This window comes from Diaphorina citri, unplaced genomic scaffold (genome assembly GCF_000475195.1).
Source record: "Diaphorina citri unplaced genomic scaffold, Diaci psyllid genome assembly version 1.1 scaffold64, whole genome shotgun sequence".
Classification (NCBI taxonomy): domain Eukaryota; kingdom Metazoa; phylum Arthropoda; class Insecta; order Hemiptera; family Psyllidae; genus Diaphorina; species Diaphorina citri.
Window position 1 is genome coordinate 293,318 of NW_007377501.1, and position 18,664 is coordinate 311,981.

The following is an 18,664-nucleotide window of genomic DNA, read 5'->3' on the forward strand; positions in this document are numbered from 1 at the left end:
TAGAAGTGATTATAGGAACCGAATTCAAAAATAAGCGATTCTCAACTTGATCACAATTAAACCTGGGGGTCATTTCGGTGTTTCGAATAGTAAAATTCATAGGGATTTTCTACAATACGATGGAGAAAAGAGAGAGTTTTAAATACAGACGAAAGTTACGTAAGTAGGCTCCCTCAGGGGCATCCTTGATTGATTTCTAATTTAAATAAAGCTAACAAGAGAAGATAACTAGACTAACTAATTCGGGTTATGCCTAAAAGAAATTAAAACACTAATATTGGCTTTGAAGTCATTGTTCTTTAGGTACAATAGGCACGATTTGATCATAGGCTAGTTATTTATTGTTGTCCACAGCTCTGCATGCCGATTGTTTCCAGCTATATCACAGCAGGGTAGATAATACTGAATGGAGTCTCAGGTGCTCCGGTCTTGAGTCTGAAATACGAGATGATAATATCTTTCTGAAATGGAACACTTGGACATGTCTTACCAGGAATAACACTGCTACTTCTTTCTACACTTAGCACTTACATGTACATAAACAAATAGGTAGTTTAGTTTAGTATAGTTATTTAAACTGTAGACTTGGATCAGATTTACGTTTGGCTATTACTTTGACATTATACCTGTTGATCATGCCAGTAGACCTTACACAGGCTCCAGGCGTACATTGAAAGGATGAGGATCTTGTACTTACTACAAGATTTTCCTGTAGTTCATGAAGAGGCAGGATTGAACTGAAAGCAAGTATAGATGAACCTATACTTTTTTTCGAAAGACTTAATAAAAACCTTCTATTTCATTTAAGACAAAATTTCCTTTTTGACTAGGGAAAATTACAAAAGCATTTATTTGAGCTGCAGAGCTCGGGTGGCCTCTAATGGACCGATAACATGTTATCCTAACCAGAATTCAATAAACATCCAAAGTTTATTCCAATGTCTTTAATTTAGAATTATCGAAAACTCAAACTGCAGACAGACGAAATCCAAAATGCTCCATTTTCAAAAAGATCTTCACTGGGCTCTCGGGTAAATTACTCTCAAGAGATACCTCCTCTGAGAATACTACTCTAGGCTACTCTTCTCTTTTTCTTCTTCTGGTCAAAAATCAAGCGTCCAACTTGTATTCTGAGGCTCACAAAATGTAGTCTAGATTAATTTTCTTTATCCTATCTCCCCCTTAGGTGGAATCCGCACTCATTATCTTCCGTTAACTTTTAAACCATCCTTCTTTGATGTTTGCAGAGAGAAAGATTTTAAATAGTTGCAAATAAAATATAATTATACTTCCCAGGCAGATTATGACGGTATTTTATTAACATCATAAAAAATTGGATAACTACCTATTAGTCCAGGCAAACCTGGTACATGGTTACTGGTTGGTAATCTAAGAGCACCTATATATTGTACTTGTACCTTGTTTGTATTTTACATGAGGCAAACATAGTCAATTAATAATAATTGTTACAACCGATACATGTGGGCATCGATCCTCGTAATTTTGTATTATTATGGCAGTTGTTAGTTTAATAGCATTAAAAAGTTGTGTACATAGTACCCAGTTATTGGAAAATGTGCTCTCAGTCACTCACAGGTAGCATAACACGGAATAGCTACATAACTATTATAATACTCGGAGATTGTATGGTGGGAAGGAAGTTGGAGTCTGTTTTATTGCTATGAAATAAAAAAGACAACACTCCTCTTCGAATTTGGTGGAACATGTTCGAGCTACGTGGTGAAGGGACACCATTTTGGAGATGTAAGGGTAAGTAAGAGTAAGTATTAGTTATAAATAAATAATTATGTATGATTATAATCATCGCCAAAGCCATATTTTCTCGAAAAATTGTGTTCAAAGGAATGAGTAGAAACAGGTAACTCTTTTGGGGTGCGCTAAGTCAATAAGTCAATCGTCACAAGGCTAGATGCACCCATATTCCAGGCACAGAGCCGGAAAACTTTGATTCTCCCAGGAATCGAACCCGTGATTTTCAGTGTACATGATAATAGTCAAGAGCATTTTTGGGTGACAATATCGAAGTCAAACTTACCTATACACGGAATGGGTAGAAATAACTCGTACATTGACGTTTTGTATTCAAATAAAACGCCTGATAATTCTACCATGAATGAAACCAGTTGTCCTCCAGGCCCGACTATCTTCGTAAACAACCGGTTTTCAAAGATATGCAATGTGCCGTGATTATAAGATCGAATAAATCTAGCGTGTAGTCTACTTCTTAGGCGCAATTATGGGTAGGTAACAGCTAACAGATTATGTGATGCTGATTTACAATTCACCTGTCAATTATTCAGTATACCAAATGATTACTCAGTCTCGGGATCTATTCAAATAAGATATTGGAAAGTTTTAATCCCTGTTTGCATATTTCTTTTTCAGATCGTTCAAGATTTGATCAACTTCTTGCTTCAAAAAGAGGAGGAAAATGAAAAAGAATATAGTAGTTTGATTCCCCGAGATGAGGTAATGTTCCACCCGTACTTTCTGATTCTCAAAGGTCACCCGTTCACGTTGTATCCAAGCTCGGCGTTTCTTGAGCCACATGAGGGCCGATGTTTTCAAAATGACATGAGCCAAGTATTGAGAAAAGTCTATGACCTGAAAACCAGAATACGCAAATCTCGGGTGAATCACAATCAGGTTTTCAAGAGAGAAAAAAAAGTCACCTAAGAAATAATCACTAACCCCTTCAAGCCCAAGAGGCCAGATCAATCAATTTATTTATTTATATTTACGACTTTTTCTGGATGACTGAGAGCAATAATAAATGATTTGCCTACTGGCAAAAATCATTACTAGTGGGTAAAAAGCCTGGATAACCTGGATTCAAATTGGAAATTTGAATTGGAAATTACTCGTACTTTACATCTAATTGTACCCAACCCTATAATAAACTAGACTTTATCGAAACTGCTGACGAAAAGGGGCTCAGTCCTTCGTTGGCAGTCTAAATAAAGAATTTGTAATAATTGTATTGAAATCACAAGAAGTAAACACTTTGTGCGAAACACTTTATCAGAAGGCATTAAGGTTTATCTGATAAACCTGATATAATGGGTTAATCAGGCAAGATTAAAATATAATAGGTACCCATTTCTTATATCCCCTTAATTTGCATAAGTAGAAAAACACGAGATCTTTGAAACTGATGTTTTTTCCCTGTGTTTATCGGTCTCTCTTGAGACCAAGGGAAAACAGGTTTTAGCCACTCGTGGAAAGTTCTTTTCTTTTCTAAACCAGACATTATGGCGACTTTAAATCTTGAATTCGAAAGAATAATATTGATTTTTTTTCCATGGGTGGTTCTGTAATCCTTGATTGACAGGCCTTCTGAGCAGATATTTTGTTAAACAAATATTCTGCTAAACAGACATTTTCTAAGTTCAGATAAATCGTACAGTATCTGCCAACATTTACAAGGTTCCTAGTCCTCTAATCCTTTTCAATGCTCTGGTGTTGGCACAAGAAGATGTTCGAAAATACATAAAATACCTCATAAATAAATGAAATCTTTAGCGTCCTCGAATGTTAGCCTACAAGAAGGTTCCTAATTAGTTCTCATGAAGCTGAGTGGGTCTGAAATTTAGCCTAATCCCGGCACTTTTTGAGCTATTTTACTTTAAACTACACAAGTACCATTCACTTGGTATGGTAATTATGTGACGTATATGGTATTGTTACCTGATATTGTCGATTAAGGGCCTTTTTCGGCCTACTAAGGGCGATAAAGGGATTGAGGTCTCAATGATGAGACACTTTGTCGTTTTGCAAGAATTAGAACTAGCTCCTCGGTTTTTTTCGTCGTCAATTTTTCAATTTTTATATTTTTTCAAAATTTTGGAAATTTCATCAAGTTTTATTACCATCATCTTTCTTAGCAAATACTGGTTTGCATTTTGCATAGGAGTCAAACATTTGCATGAGTTTCTTCTTCTTCCTCTTCTTCTTCTTCTTCTTTTCTTTTTTGTCTCTTTTTGTCCGATCACTGCCTTCCACGTGACTTCTATGCTCTAACACAGACACATGTGCGATCATTTGCATAAGATTAAAACGGATTTATTTCATTTGATTTTTTTCTTCTAAAATGTACTTCTGCAAAAACATCAACAATAATTAACCCCTTAATTAAATTTTCTCAGAGTCAGTCCTTTTCGGTTTCAAAGCTTAACACACGAATTCACCAATCAGCCTCATTAGGCGGTTTGAATTTTCCATTGGCGGAAAAAAAAAACAAGACATTGAATCTTTTTAGAGGACAGCCTAATTTTTCAAACCAGATTCTGGTGGTCCATGAAACCAATCAAACGATCTTTGTAAATTGTAAACCCGAAAAACTTTGTTTCTGTTGGCAATTAAACAAATACCAGTAATAAGGAAAAACGGAATAAAAATCAAAAGACCTTAGAAAAACAACATTGCTAACCACTTGGTCTAACATCTTCCAGAAGACAACATACTCCTGATTCTCCAACAACTGCCCCTTTGGATGGCCAGAGAAATTTTCTGAAGCTATAACCTTTTCTTGGAAAATGAAAAGTTCTTTTTGTTTGGCCTGTTGAGCTTTGAGCTAACGTAACTTTTGTGGTCATCATCATTCCAAGACGTTCCAGTTTCAAATAAGTATCTCATTTTCCCATTGTACTAGGACCATAAAAGGGTGAGCCAAGTTCATTGACTTATCCTTTCGGTGAAAGATAGTGATTTTCATGAAAGATACTAGTAAGCCTACAACTCTCAGCACCTGTGGATCTTCAACCTTGACATTCAGCCCAACTGGTTTGTTGTGATAAGTGCCATAGAACTGGTTACAGTGGTGGAGAGATTGGTCCAGAGTTGTATGCCGAATCAAATTCGTCCTTTCTAATATCTGGACGTATGACGGATGACACTGTGAAATTTTAAGTTTTTTTTTTTTTTTTTTTCAATTTATATTCCTCTTTTAATATACGTAGGTACCTATAGGTATTATATCGGATTCACTAAGGCCGGTACTTCCGAAAATCCCTTAAGAGTTAGTCTAAGCTTGAGGGCTTTCCCTATGCTTGTGTACAGTCGCTTAGTCCAGTAAAATCAGCCTGAAAATTTTCATTCCTATTATCTATTACGGTAGATAGTAGAGGTACCAACTAAATCAAAATATGTAACTAGATGGTCGACTATTCTGGAACAGATTGGCACTCTAAGAAGAAATTCCCAAGTACGCACTGAGTTTTGTACACCTTAATAAAACAAAATTGGATCATTAGTAATTTAGTTTAATGATGGGAGATTTTACAGCTAATGGTAGAAGGAAAATAAAAGACGATTCTGCAGGTAGCCAAATGACAAACAAGGAGCTTAATTAAAGTGCCCACTGATTTTGGTTTCTGAAGCTTTATTAGCTTTTCTTATATATGACCGCTTGTTGCCCCATCCTTTTGTTCCTACTATCTTGGTTTATGTGGGTCTACACTACAGCTGAGCCGATCGAAGCCCGTCGACTGGAACCAATATAAAGTAGGTAAGATCAAAGGATTCTTGTGCAGTGGAAAAAAAAAAAAAAAAAAATGGTGAGGGACGTGTTTTAGGCGATGTCCATCGACCACACAAAGACCATTAATTTGCCGTTCTGGAGCTAAAAAAAAAAAAAAAAAAAAAAAAAAAATCATGCCTCGATCAGGATTGAACCCACGCCCACCCGTTTATCAGGCAATCTACCATTAAACACCCAGGCGGGTAACACCTAGTTGCCAATATGTACCTATTCGCTTTCGCTTATCTCGTAGGAAGGACAAGCAGAGGTCTAAAAGTGTCAAAACTTTCTCTCTCACTTTTTTCACCAAAAATCACCAAGCTGATTTGCATAAGTTGTCCTCCGAGAATCATCATAAATTGAAAAGAAACGAATTAACAAAACTAGAAACACACAACCAAGTGTTGAGTGGACAGTTCCTTGTTTTTTGTTGCCATGGCACTGTTACGTCCAAAGTTATGACAAAGTTACCGTAGAAAAATTTCAATTGCCAAGGCGCGAGGCTAGATTTTGGAACTTAATTTGCGGCATATTAAGTTTGGTTAAGGATCTATGGACTAATGGGACTATTTATAATGGAGAGAGATAAATATAAATAGAATGATAGAAGATAGAAAGAATAACTATCACTAAGGTTCCTATAATATGTATTTCTGGTGCGCAATATTGAACTTTTGGCGTAGCAGGGCTTCTAGTCTTACCTGCGCGCTGTAGTAAAAGAAAACACAATATCATGATAGTTCCAAGCATTATTATAAGATTGTTTAATTATTATAGAGGAGTACATTATTATAGAGGAGAGGTTCTTCAGCCTTATTATGTGAGTTTTCAAGGTTTATTTTTTATAGGTACCTATTCTTTTTTTCCACCTTTTGAGCGATTTGTTTTTTCTGCTTCTGTTTTTGAATGAGCTTCGAAGTGCAGGTTCGGGAAACACATCTCCAGACTTCTCCAGTGGAATTGATAAGGAATCTCCAATTTCCAGTTAGTCATATGTATCTGACCATATTTTATTGAATCTGTCCAGAGAGTTCGGAGGAAATCCAGTTTCTCTGTAGCATGGGATGATTGGTTAGAGCTTGCCAAATCCTGTGGTTTTATTCCGCTCCAACATGTATCAAATGTAAGGGGTAAAGCTGTGTGCTAGGCCAAGTTTGAGGCGGCGTCCCGCAAAAGGTGTACAGAGTGTAGCATGGCGTAACAATAAGATTCGTACCTAGATCTCTAACTTTCAAATGTTTAAAAATTCACAAAGCTCAAAAAAAAAAAAAAAAAAAAAAACAAAAAAAAACAACATTTTACAAGCAACAATCATAAAACGAATACTTTCATAGTTAGTGTGCTGACTGTTTGCCACTCACCTAAATATCGGATGGAAGATTTTAAGAACTGCTGAAAGAGTGATCTTAATAAAAATTTGACTGGGTTGGTAGGTGCCAAGTTAAAGACTCAGGAGAATCAACTTCAAGAGAACAACCAAATCCTATGCAAACGTTAGCTTGTGACGTTCTGAAATGAAAAATAGAATGAGTGGAAAGTTTTGAAGATTCGATTTGAAATTTAATTTACAGAGCTCGTCCTTCTGTCATGTTTGTTATTTTAGCAAGCCCAGGATACAAACCTTAAATGTTTTGGACGCCTCTCAAAATCCAATTTTATTTTTATAATTTTATTATTAGCGATTTTTTTCTTGATTGCGGACAAGAATATTCTCTAATGTGTTGTGGTAAATGTTCTTGGCACACATCATGCATATTCTGACAAGGAGATATTGCCTTCAGCATCAGTAGTCTCCCTCTAATCATCTTCAATTGGTGGATATCCACCATATTCCACTGTTTTGACATTTCAGTTTTATGTGTCCACTAACGTTCTTAGCCTTGTATTTTGAAAATCAGATAAAATGAATAAAAACTCATATAAAACCAGGTTTCTAACATTGATATATCCTTGCAGTTCCACAATTGTCATGGATTTATATTTTAGCTCTTTGGCCTGCCTGCCCTCACTCTGCCGAATTTTAAATTGTGCATCTGAACATTACCATTACTTTTCTGTAAATTTAAAATTAATAAAATTTACCCTAAGGGTCAAAGTCGTGTTAATGACCTAAGAAGCAATAGGGATAGCGAATGGATATAGGCTCACACAGAAACTTGTTTTCTGCTCGTATCTGCTTTATTAACCTAGAGTTTTCTCAAATGATTTTTAAAACTATTTAGTTGGTTATAGGTATATTATTTCGATGTTGTTACAGTTTGATACTTTTAGGGGCCATATAATGTCAAATTTATGATTATTGTCCGAACAAAAGCTGGAAACACTTCACATAATAGCCATAGTGGTTACCACCACTAGTAATGGCAATCTATCAAAACACAGGCCATTAAAATTTGAAATTTAGTATAAAAAGAAACATCGCCTGCGGCTTATTTTCTTTGGATGCTTGCTTTTAAAGGACTGAACTCATATTCTTTCCTCTGTAATTTATATCCTTCTAGAACAATTTTTACAAAGACACATCTGCTGAAGTTGGATCCTGATATCTGATATATTTCTCGTGGCGATTAATGGTCAGGTAGAGGTTGCCTCGTGTAGATATCCCGCCGAGACTTGCAGGACATACCAGATTGCAGCTTCATTATGTCTGTTTCCAATGAAAGGAAGATAAATGTTACATAATTTTCACATCTGTTGCACGTTGGAAGGCTCATTTTTCTTGTCTCTCAGTTTCCAGGAGATTGGTAATGTCCCAACTTCTAGAAAGTCGATGGGCAAACTATCAGCAAGACTTACTGATAGTAAAGGTAGCGGCAAAAACACCACTCCACCTACTCCAGGGGGAATTGGGCCTACAAAATTATACGTCCGTCTGGCTGGATGCCCCTTGAAAATAAATCCTTTGATTAAATTTTACAGGGCTTTACTTTCTTGGCGATATTGGAGATATTAGACGTATATTAGAGCTAACAGAATGTTCCTATTTTCTACTGTTTCCTATATTCAATTTTTATTTATGAGATATTTCTTCGTTTTTTTCCCCTTTTCCTACACAATGTTCCTGTCCTGAATACAAGCCTGCATGCCACACAGACGACAAATCTAATTGATCATTTAATTAAAATATTCTCGATTTGATAATTATGTCATAAGTTGAGCTGCTTCTTGTTATGTTGGTCCCAAGCTTCGCAACTTGTTACAGGTATTGGAACTGCCTACAAATTCACCCTTAGCCATTCGTTCATTCTGCCTACAGATTGTGCCTCTTTTCGCCCATCTGATGAGGGACATACTACGGGATTGGCATGCTTCGACATAGACCACATGAACCTAATCTTTATCCGAGTCAGGTCTACACTTCACTGAATGACTAGTAAACCCTCTGCCTTCCCTTTTCGTAGATTAGTATAGGCTTAACCCATCTTTCGAGGCTGTTTGCCTACCTCGGTGGTGTAGTGGTCAAGGCGCTCGCCTGGTAAACAAGAGGGCGTGGGTTCAATCCCAGCCGAGGTATGGAATTTTATCCTCAACATAATTTGAGAATTTGACCACAATAATAGTAGTAGCCTACTGCTGGAGTAAAGGGACTTTACAGTCCTAATATGCGAGCAGTATAAATAAGCACTATTATTATTATTATTATTACACCTAAACCTCACGTATGAAAACGTACTTCCTTAGGCCAGCCACTCACTATCAGGTAGTCCTGACAGGTACACCTGATCAGATTCGCCTGTCAGGTCTACCTGATGCCTGATAGTGAGTGGCTGGCCGTACTTCAGGTCCTCTAGCCCATGCCTCTCTCTCGTCAGGCCTGATCTCACATGTTTACAAAACTAAATTGGTGTTTAAACGGTTGTTTGCCTTTAAACTTAAAGTTGCTTCAAATTCCGAGCACAGCATAACATAGGACAAGTCTGAAATCTAAGTTCTCATTTCCTGTTCCTACTCTGACATAACCAGAGATAACTTTACGCTACAGATCTAGTCAGGCGCACTTCAGTCGAACGGATTATCGTAAACTTCCTAGCGTGCTAAAGTCGACAGCAGAAATGAGTATGAATCGCTTGAATAGCCTGCTGAGAAGAGGTTACCTAATTATGTAGTTATGAATAGGAGATTAACAATTTGGAAATAGGGTTCTAACATTAGGTATGGGTTTAGGCCGAATCTGATCAATTTTCAATATATTCAGGTAGGTTGGCCGGTTTTGTTCGTATTTTAAAATTTCAGCAGATTCTTTGGTTTGGTTTTTGATTTAAGCTAAGGATTTGGTTTAAGTGGTTGGCTAAATTTCATATTTTGCCAGGCATTCCGTTTACGACACCACTTACACTAATGTTTAGTCAGATTTTACCTTTGTCCATTAGATTTACGAGCAGGTATTTATTCTGTCGTGCTATTTGGTCTTACCTTCAAGCCGGTAAAACCCTGATGGTTCAAGAACAGACAGAACCAATTTGATTCGTCTGAGTGGAAAAATCAACACCTCCCAATCTTCAATCCCCCCGTTTATCTATTATTAATGATAATTACTAGTACCCCTAGCTAGGTTCTGTTCGGTAGTTATGCTCGCAGAATACATTAAGGATCTGAAGTTCACTCTACCCTTGAACTTAGACTTAAGACAAAACTTGGTTTACTTGGCAATCAATTTTTACTATCTTTCACAATGTATTTGAAACACCCATCTATGCTTAACATCGTGAAGTTCTCTGTACTTCTAATAATGTACGGAAAAAGGACTTCTTAGGCAAAGGCGGAATGAATTATGAATGAACAACAAATTTACATCTATCAATATTAATAAATCAATAGTAATTATTTTCATCAGGTTGGATAGAGAAGTTCAGGCCTCCTTATACCTTATAGCAGTCATAGCCAACTTAAGTGCTGGAATATTATTATGACTTGACACAAAAAAGCTCCCGCCAGCCTAATTAGCTTGGTTGGTGGCGCGTCTGCCTTGTAAGTGCTAGGCCGGGGGTTCGATTCCGGCCCAGGGCGGATTTTATCCTGATGGGATAATGTTCGTTCTCGGTACGGCTGGCTTTCCTCCTATCCTGTCTTCCTTCTCTCTTCGATTTCGGGACGATAAGACCCTAGCAGTTACAGTTCCCCTCTGTCAAACCTCTTTAAAAAAAAGCTTCCATCAATGTCTCTATCGATATCTATGTAATCCTACTCATTAGTGCCCCAATGAATTATATCACACAGTTGAATAGCCAGAAGATACATGTGCACTTTATCTTCGAGTACATCTGTTGGAAAGTGAAGTAGGACTTTTTTTTTATTCTAAAATATTCCGAAACAAATTGTGTCAATATGAGTTTGATGAACAAAAGTAAAAGTTCCAAGTTCCTTATACTTCAAGTAGTCAATTTTGATCATAAATAACAGATTAAGAACTAAATTCTCTTGGTGGTGCGGTGGTCAAGACCCTCGCCTGGTAATCAGGAGGGCTTCGGTTCAATCCAAGCCGATGGACGTAATTTTGTCTTCAATATAATTTGAGACTTTGTTCACAATAATAGTAGTAGCCTACTGGTAGGGTTAAGGGACTCTTTTGTCTTATTGAAGATGTATAAATAAGCACAAAGTATTAATAAAATTATTACTATTCGATTTGTTGCAGATTGCATAGCTCAGAGGAGTTAAAGGCCAATCGAGAGGTACCAGAAGACCTCATAACTCAGTTAATACAAGAACGAAATCAAGGAAAAAAGCGTTTATAAAAAAAAAAAATCTTGATAAACTTTTATCACGTCAATATACAGTTAGTTACGTCAAATCGTATATGAATGTCACGGATGTGTGGGTTTGGAGAAATTTGTGGGTCTTCTAATTGAAAAGAATAAAGATCCAGAACAAGTTTTTTTTTCTTCTTCAATTATTTATTGTTCCGAAAACTTTACGAATCGACTGGAACTTCGGAACAACATAAACAACTGTTATACTTCTTTGTTTTGCACGGTTAAGCAGTCATAGAGCAAGCTGTAAGAAAGATTTTTGTGCCCAGCTGCAGACCACAAGCATTGTATTGATGGCTACCATGTATTTTGTCTTTTTTTTTTTTTTTTTTTAAAAATAAATGTTATTAAAGTTCTGCTTTAAAATCAGCATTTTTCTTTGCGAGCAATTAGGTATACGTCGGTACTAACAGTTAATTATTTGCTTCTTCTTCTTCTTCTTCCTATTAAACGATTAGATCAAACTTTATTTACAGAATAAATATTTACAAATGGTAACATAATGTACATATAAATACAAAATAAAGTTTGATCAAGGGTGGGGTTAATGCCTATGGCATTCTCTTCTTCTTCTTCTTTTTCTTCTTCTTCTCCTTTTCCTTTTGGAGCAATGTTCTTGATTTGGAGATACAAGAAAGCTCTCTTTTAGGCTCAATACTTGGACCAGAATGTAACCCTTACAAATAAGTGCAATCGAATTATTACAAATGCAATTTTTACTGACTGACCGAAATCTGGTACCTGGTAAGCGAATCTGATCCTTATGTGAGTGAAGCAAGCCTGATCTTCATGTGAGTGAAGCCAGCCTGATATCCTCCTGAGTTCGGAACCTGCGGTACAGATGTAGATCACCTCTGTGATTGACAGTCCATCGGAAAAGGTCATGAAACAATGATTTATAATGATGATTTATCTCTCAGATGTCGCGCAGTGTGATACTATCACTACTATCTCCAAACAAACATACAATGTTGCTATTGTTATACATCCGGCTGGAACTTTAGCCGGACCTTGTATATACATACGTAATATACGATCTCTTCATCAAAACCGGTTCCACTTTTTATGTCAACTTAAACGGTGCTGTACTTACAAGTTCCTTTGAACTTTAGTGCTTTCTGTCTATTTCTTTGAACTTCCAAGTACAGTGTCGAATAAATTGAACCCATCGTCCGAGTACTTTCTTTGTAACGTGATATACGTACTTAAACAGTTTCTGCAACCAAAGTTCACGAGAGCAATTAATTTTTACTGATCAGTATTTTTCTCGTCTGTGAGTACTGGTACTGTCAAGGAAAGATTCTGTCTGATATCGAATCTCAGTTGACCTTACAGTGGATTATGTAAAGGGAAATGGAACTTGAAACTTCAACCATGATGGTCGAGATAGCCTTATAGCCTATGTAACTTAAAGGGCGTTAGCCTTGCACGCAGGAGGTTCAAGATCGATCCTCCACATTTGCGACAAACTTTCGAAACCTGACGGATCTCTTTTAATTCTTCCTGAATATTCTCCCCAAAATTACCAGCAGGGGGAGGCCCAGGGTCTTTTGACAGCCCTAAAAACTGGTACTGATCGCAAGGTACCCTCATAACTTCACATTTTCTGTCCGTCTGCCTCTTTGTCTATTTATGTGTCCTGATGTAGGTATGTCTGTCTTTCTGTTTGTCTGAAGATCTGAAGATTGACTCACACCCTCATAAACATAATTTAATTACTTTAACACACATTAGTACCAATATCAAATTCTCACATAATTTCAATACAGAACGCATTTAGGTATTGTGCAATAGCCAATCCTACCCTTATCAATGTATTTTATTACCACCAATAATACCCAAAGTAGGTATGTCAATACCAAAATACTTGCAGGTATTGTTTACTTTGCTGATTTTTATTCGATTACTCACGTAGGTACAAATATAAGTTGACAGATATACCTACCTACCTACTTACGAGTAAATATTTATATGTGTATACCGTACGTATATGTATACGAGTATTATTAATCTTAAACTTCAAAGACTTCAAACAATGTAAACGTTATGGCTTCTCGTAATGTAATATTCACGGCAACACGTGAAATACTCGTTGTTGTCTGAAGCAAGTGATTGGCTTGGATTAGGTCAAGATCGGAAAGTCTGGGTCAGAAAATGGGGTCGACATTTCTTACTCCGAGAAGTGAATGGCCGTGGGTTTAGCATGGCCTGCGCAGGCCGGCCTCTGGGCCGAGCGTAAGGCCAACCACTCACTATCAGTCTCATTCTGGCAGGATAAACAAGGTATATTCTATTCTATCAGGTAGACTTGGCAGGCGGACCTGATCAGGTGTACCTATCCGGGAACCGGTGTAGAATCAAAATTATTTTAGCCTGAAAGGCGATGAGGCCTTTAGGGAAATCCATGATGAACTGAAAACACTGACTGCTCAGCGGAGCGTCTATATATGGGGGCATCATGAGGCCTTTGGCCTTTGTCTTACCATTGGGAACGATCTAAGAGTCAAGCTCACTCCTTCTTTAAAGAAATCGAATGGGAAACTGGAAACTAACAACGATCTTCGTGAAGAAACAAATAAACAAAAGATAAAGTATAGAGAAATCGTTTTTATCTATGGAATAAAGACGATTTTATTTCTTTTGTAAATTAAACGTAAACATCTAAATTGAACTAAATCCTAAGTAAAATGTCTAAATAAGGATGAGTGTAATAATTTAATTTATTATAATTTTGATGATACCTACTCAATGTTGATAACACAAACAAATAAATAAGTAAACAGTAAAAAAAAGCAAGCTTCTGCAGTTAAAAGCCTGAAAGAAAAACATGGCTATAAGAAACTGGTTATTTTGCAAAAACTTGGAGAGTATAAGTAAGGTATATAAAGTCGAGCCCCCAATTGATCACTTCATTGTAGTGGGATCAAGCGTTAAAGTATCTTAGTCTTAACTTACAATCCATATCAAATCTCATCATGAACTCAGTAAGTTTACATTTTTATCAGTGTTATCACAGAATTTGATTTTTAAATTTAATTTTAGCTTTTTTTCGTAAATTTGTTTACTTAGACAGTAATTTTATTATTTTCTTAGTTTTATCTTGTCTTGTGTTTGAAAATCTCCTTTTTTACTTTGCTTTCATCCTTTTTCTAGTCTTTTAATAAAACTCTACTACTAATACCCATTTCCTGAAACCTCAAAAGTCATTGCCTACCTAAAATCACAGCTAAGCTTTTGTGGCACTAGGACCAAAACTTCCCATTTTTAACAAAATTTGTGAAAACTGCATAAAAAGATCGTGCTTCCAATAAAAACTTTATTATTAAAATATTCGAAAGCTCCAACGCTACTTGCCAGCGATGAATTTCCGTTCTCTATTTACAAGATTGGTACCTAAATTGTTATGGTCGTAACAATTTTCTTTCGTCTAGAAAATTTCAAATAAGATTTCACAATAAAAAGCTAATGCAAAATTTTACGTAAAAGGAACCAGAATATGTCTCAAAATTCAAATGAAAGCTATAGAATCCCATAAATTCTCGACTCTCAGTCCAAATCGCCAACCGAAAAAAATTGTCAAACCTAACAGGTTCGTTAACATAAATTCAAAAATCTTTGTAGTTACCCGTTACTTCTCCTGAAAAAAAAGTGCAACACTAGCTACGGGCTAAGAATAAAGTTGGGAAAACGGGCGGAAAATAAAACGAACAAAGAAAAGAAAGTCTATTGTTTACTTTCTTGCGTAGGAGCAATATTCTTACGAGAAAAAGTACTCAAAGCTAGGTCAGTGTTATAGCATTGGCATTCAAGTTTATAAGTTCATAAACAAGCTGCATAGCTCAAAGCGAAATTATTGTTCCATAGGTACTAAAAATGATGAGTAGAGTAAGTGAACTTTGTTTTTCATTGAAATTATAGGTTGTGAAGATCAAAAATAATTTGCTGGTCGTCCAAGGATGGAGCCATCAAATATCTTTGATCTAAACATAGCTTTAATGAGATTTTATCTACCGCGGCCTTCAGCAAACAAATTGTTTTGAACGTAAAATTATCCGCAGTAAAATTTATTTCCTAATTAGAAGTCTCGTCTTTATACTAAAAACTGATAAGTTCTGCATTTAGGAACAATCATTGCGAGATTATCACATTTAAATGTGTTGAGGAAGATATTGTTAGGCAATTTTGAATTCTCGCTGAAGTATGAAATTGACTATGATGAATTCGTCACCACTTTCAATTTGTCCCTAAATATCCAACAGGACTGCTTCCCTACAAATTTCTCAATAAATCGGACTGAAAACAATACCTACTTTCCCATACCCCATACCTACATCCCTTTCCCCCCCCCCATTTTATCCCTTTAGAAAGAGTCCCTTACCTACATACCTAGTAGTCCTAAGTTCGATTTATTAATAGCATTTATCAGGTTGTTAAAGTTATGGGCTTGTTAAATTAGCATTGATTCAAATGTGTTTTAATTGGCTGATAATTCCAATAGCCCCATAAAAGCATTGATAAACCGAATCCTAGTATCCTTCGAGTATTTTTCGGTTCAGCTCTTACAATCATATTTATGGACAAAAATTCTCGGTCTCAAATCAGTCTTAAGCAAAATTTGGCCAATCAGATGTTTGGAATTGATGCTTGAGCTCTTGAGCACTTGCTGAGAGCCAGTATTTTTTTCATAAATATGGGTGTTAGTTTATCACCATCCATTTCAATACGTATTTCCACAATTTCTGTTTCCAGTTCATTTGCGTTGCCCATATCCTATAATATCCCCCCCCCCCATATTTTATCCTTTTACAAGGGTCCCTTACATACAAACCTAGTAGTCCTAGTATCCTTCGAGTATTTTTCGGTTTAGCTCTTACTTTCCCATTATGATCATCAATTTGGATACTCATTTCCACAATTTCTGTTTCTAGTTCATCTGCGTTGCCTTGGCTTTGGCCGTAGCCTCCGTTAGCGGAGACGTCTCTCACCTGCCAGGTATCAAAGACGCTTACGTCCACTCCACCACCGCTGCCCCCGTTGCCTACACCTCCAGCCCAGCTTACAGAGCTCAATACTCTCCGTCCCCAGTCATCTCTAACAGAGGAATCATTGGTGAGTAAAGTGGACCGCTAATACAGCTAAATTTATTTTTGGCCAGGCAGAAAAGTCGGTTTGCAGAAAAATAGGACTGAAATCTATAGAACTCACCCAAAAAGGGCCCCTATATACAGTGCTCTTGAAGTTCCAAATTTCCCATTTGGCCCCAACACGACCTTCTAAAGCTCAAATGACCCAAACTTTTTTGTCAAATTTCATCAAAATTGGACAAACCATTTGAAAGTTATGGTGGAAAAAACAGATGAAAAAGTCATATTGGGCTTTATCAGGATATAATTATCAGTTTTTGTCACCTTGCTTTTTTTTTCGCTGAGACTTAAGCTCTTCAATTATCCTCACGAGGCTGAGTGCACCCCGAATTGCTGGTGAAAGCGAAAGCGGAATTAGTTATGAAACAAATTAATGAACCAGATAGCTACTAAACGCAACAATCTACCAAAACGCCAGATCAAGCTACTAAAAAAACATCAACTCAAACAGTTTAATAACTAGTTCCTTGTAATTATACTAAAATCCTCTTCCGATCTGAGAAATTGTTAATCATGTGCCAAAAATTTACCAAAACTTCCCTGGTATTTGCAAAGTAAAATTTTACCTCTTAACAAACCATCAAAAAGGGTATCTTAAAGATATCTCAGACACCCTTTTCTCTCAGGAATATTTTTTCAAATTGTACGCAAAACTTCCTTTGAGCCAAATTTCGTCAACTTCTATAATTTTATTTTTTTCTTGAATCATTTTGTTTATTTTTTTTTTCTTGAATCATTGGGACTGAAGAGGGAAACTTTGAGATCACATAACAATCAAGTTTTATCAAATCAAGAGCAACGGTTGTACTCCGGACGCCAAGTAATTTGGACCATTTAGTCATAAGCTCAGACGGGAGAATTGAGCTGACAAACTATTTGTCAAATCAAACTATCAAGCTATTTTATTTGATTGGCATAAAAATAAACTCGAAAACATCAAAACAAGAACTCTCGACAGTTCCTAATTTCATTGCTTCACGTTCTTAGATCTTGACACTACTTTTTTTTTCGCACAAAATGTTTTTGAAGGCACTTTTATTTACACTTTAAATTATTAATCTTTACTACACTTTAGGAGGTGTAAAAGTACAACTTTCTTCTCTGATTGGACAAACTACTTCTTAATCACACAAACCCAGAGACTAGATAGTTTGTTACTTATGAATGAGAGTCAGCTTTTTATGGACAAAATTATTTAAATGATATTTCTTTATTCGATTGTTCGTAAGAGTGGTTTAGATATTTTCACTTTTGACTGGTTGCTCATTTGTATTGTTTTATGTTCCAGGACAACAAGTGCCAGCTTCTTACTCCGCCTACTCTGCCGGAGCCGCTGCTCCAGTTGCCTACAACCAATACTCCTCCGCTGCCTACCCATCTCTGTACAACGGAGCTTACAACTCTGGCGCCTACAAAGCTAGTGCTTACAGCGCTTTCCCCGCTGCTGGAGCTTACTCTTCCTACGCTGCCCCATACTCTTACTCTGCTTACTCTGGTGCTTACCCATCTGCCTACTCCGCTTCTTACCCATCTCCCTACTCCGCCGGCAGCGCCTACCAAGCCGCCTACCCAGTCAACTCTGTAGCCAGCTACCCAGTCAACGGTGTCTCTTCCTACCCAGTCAACTCCGTGGCTTCCTACCCAGTCAACTCTGTTGCTTCCTACCCCGTCAACGGCGTTTCTAGCTACCCAGTCAACTCTGTAGCCAGCTACCCAGTTAACGGAGTCTCTAGCTACCCAGTCAACTCTGTTGCCAGCTACCCAGTCAACTCTGTTGCTTCCTACCCAGTCAACGGTGTCTCTAGCTACCCAGTCAACTCCGTGGCTTCCTACCCAGTCAACTCTTACCCAGTCGGATCTTACCCAGTTGAGACCAGCCAAGTGTCCGGCCAATACACCCAGACCCAGACCTCCTCTGTCAAGCCCCATGGATACTCCGCCGGATACTCTGCTGGTAGCTACAAGGGAAACCAATACAGCGCCTCCAACACCCATGAAGTCACCACCCCAAGCCCAAGCTACAACAAAAACTAAATCTCCACACAATACCAATTGAGTAACAGTTCTATCAGCTCCGGGGTGAAGATCCTCGCGCAAGCAAAGCTTACACAGCTTATACTCAATGTTTGATGTTCTACATTACGAACAAACTATGTAAATGTATGTAATACACAAATTAAGACCAAATATACGATAATGTTTGCCCATCTGCATTAACAAAACACAATAAA

At 37.1% G+C, this 18,664-nt stretch overlaps 1 protein-coding gene across 1 annotated transcript; it reads left to right on the forward strand.

The window, feature by feature from the left end:
- Positions 1-14,144: 14,144 nt before the first annotated feature.
- LOC103519259 (protein lingerer-like) lies at positions 14,145-18,664 on the forward strand. The gene is made up of 3 exons (XM_008484348.3): positions 14,145-14,273; positions 16,218-16,398; positions 17,722-18,664. Exons 1-3 carry the CDS (start codon positions 14,265-14,267, stop codon positions 18,465-18,467), a joined length of 936 nt encoding a protein of 311 aa, XP_008482570.1. The 5' UTR covers positions 14,145-14,264; the 3' UTR covers positions 18,468-18,664.

Excerpts from the sequence above, each read along its gene's own strand:
- LOC103519259 (XM_008484348.3), top strand. Across the intron at positions 16,399-17,721 it reads CTCTAACAGAGGAATCATTG|GACAACAAGTGCCAGCTTCT; the intron begins GTGAGTAAAGTG and ends TTTATGTTCCAG.